The following is a 1964-nucleotide window of genomic DNA, read 5'->3' on the forward strand; positions in this document are numbered from 1 at the left end:
AACAGCTGGTGATCCAGAAACCACCCCTCAAAAATGGGTGGGGTTTGTACTGTTTGCCTCGTGCCATGTGCGAATGTGTTCCTTTTCAAATTAGTTGATATAAAACTTGAGTTCATTTCTGAAAACACTGTCGCACGCGACAAATCTATAAAAGCGCCATACTAATTGTAACATCCGGTGCAGCCGCGTTACTACTTATTTTTGTTATAGTATTATTTAGTGACCGATGTGAACTTACTAAGTGATGACAAAGTCGAGCGCGAAAATTATTCTATTCTAAGAAACCTAAGCGAGCATTAACAATGTCGCAAATCAGTGTCGTCCAGTATAATTCTCCTTTAAATAGACTCAATATTTTACAACAAAACAACGTTAATAATAAACAAAGTGAAAGACAAATTATAGTGTTGCGAAAACCACAACAGATACTTCCTCAACCAAAAGATTTTAACAGAGATGACATACTTATCACGAACACGGCAAAAAAGAAGCAAAATAAATTGGGTAAGGAAGTAAAAACGAATCCAGCACCGGTTGCAGTGGCAAGAAGAAACGCTCGGGAAAGAAATAGGGTGAAACAAGTTAATAATGGTTTTGCTAATCTTAGACAGCATATTCCTAATTTTATAGCTGCAGCTTTCGAAAACAACAATGGTAGAGGAGGAAACAAAAAGCTAAGTAAAGTGGAAACCTTGAGAATGGCCGTTGAATACATCCGTAGTTTGGAAGAAATATTAGCCATGGATTGTAAGGAAGGTATCGCGGATTATACTTATCCATCACCAAGTTCGTCCGCATCACCTAATCACCAACCCTCAAACAACATGGCATATACTTATCAAATATTGTCTCCTACTGATGATGACGATGATCTATCGTCTAATGCTACTGCATCGCCACAACAGTTCATTAAAATAGATACTTCTTCTGGAGCGTTCCAAGTACTCTCAAATACAATATATGAGGATGGTGAAAATCTAGACCCCATGGTGGTAGATGATCATCTACTAACAGACACTTCGTTGTTGGATCACAATGTCGAATTCAATCAAGAATTGTCCTATTTAAATAACGTACATGCGACAGATTCCTTATCACCTGGTTTTTATAGTGAAAGTTCCTTAAGTCCAAATTCTTTTGAAAAAAGTGATGCGCATTCTTTCATTCCGGTATTTAATACTTCTACAGAAGAAAATTTACCCGAAGTGAAGCCTGATATAAATGAACTTCCCGTTATTTCGTTGAAGACTGAAAATGAATTGCCTGACGAGCAGAAGGAGAATATTGTGGATGTTCTGCATTGGTGGGAACAACAACCACCTAATCCAGGAAGCTAGTACGTCAGTAATTTTTTGTAAGTAGCTTCACTGTTATTTGTTGGCAACCTTTATGATATTTATTTTTGCACAGAGATTTAATATTTAACAATAACGTATTGATTTCATTCGATTTATTTCTGTACTAGCAATACCTCGTCCATATATTAAGATATCAACTCCATTATTACCTAAGATGGTCTAAAATATATTTATGAAGTGAGGACGAAGGAAATTTTGCAATTTCACCATAGTTATTTGTCTCTAATCCGTTTTGATTGAGAACAATGCATCAAAGCTTCGAGAAATGACAAAAAAATAATATTTTTAGTCAAATTTTGGATGGGTTCAACATTAATTTGATTCAAACTATAGCGAATTGTATAGATTATCAAGTAACTGATTGATATTAATTTAATAATTTGGTAATTCTTTAGAATGCAACAGATATTGAAATAAATAATCTTCTGGCTGTGTATCCTTCATTAACTCGGCAATTTGATGAGAATATCTCCAATTTATATAATAATTGACTACTACTATAAATATAAAATAAAAATCTGATATGATATCCTTTTGAGCTCTATACATAATTTACTGTTTTTTAATATATTAGTCTAAGCGAATGAAGATTCAAAAAACTATACG

The 1964-nt window shown here is 34.1% G+C and overlaps 1 protein-coding gene across 1 annotated transcript; it reads left to right on the top strand.

The window, feature by feature from the left end:
- Window positions 1-302: 302 nt before the first annotated feature.
- LOC130898158 (achaete-scute complex protein T3-like) lies at window positions 303-1337 on the top strand. Its single transcript, XM_057807232.1, has 3 exons — window positions 303-861; window positions 985-1151; window positions 1212-1337. The coding sequence occupies exons 1-3, from the start codon at window positions 303-305 to the stop codon at window positions 1335-1337; spliced, it is 852 nt and encodes a 283-aa protein (XP_057663215.1).
- The last annotated feature ends 627 nt before the right edge of the window (window positions 1338-1964 follow it).

Source organism: Diorhabda carinulata, chromosome 9, assembly GCF_026250575.1.
Source record: "Diorhabda carinulata isolate Delta chromosome 9, icDioCari1.1, whole genome shotgun sequence".
In the NCBI taxonomy this organism is placed as follows: Eukaryota; Metazoa; Arthropoda; class Insecta; order Coleoptera; family Chrysomelidae; genus Diorhabda; species Diorhabda carinulata.

Excerpts from the sequence above, each read along its gene's own strand:
- LOC130898158 (XM_057807232.1), top strand. The coding sequence starts at position 303 with ATGTCGCAAATCAGTGTCGTCCAGTATAATTCTCCTTTAAATAGACTC. Across the intron at positions 862-984 it reads AATATTGTCTCCTACTGATG|CCATGGTGGTAGATGATCAT; the intron begins ATGACGATGATC and ends AAAATCTAGACC. Across the intron at positions 1,152-1,211 it reads ATTCTTTTGAAAAAAGTGAT|CCTGATATAAATGAACTTCC; the intron begins GCGCATTCTTTC and ends CCCGAAGTGAAG.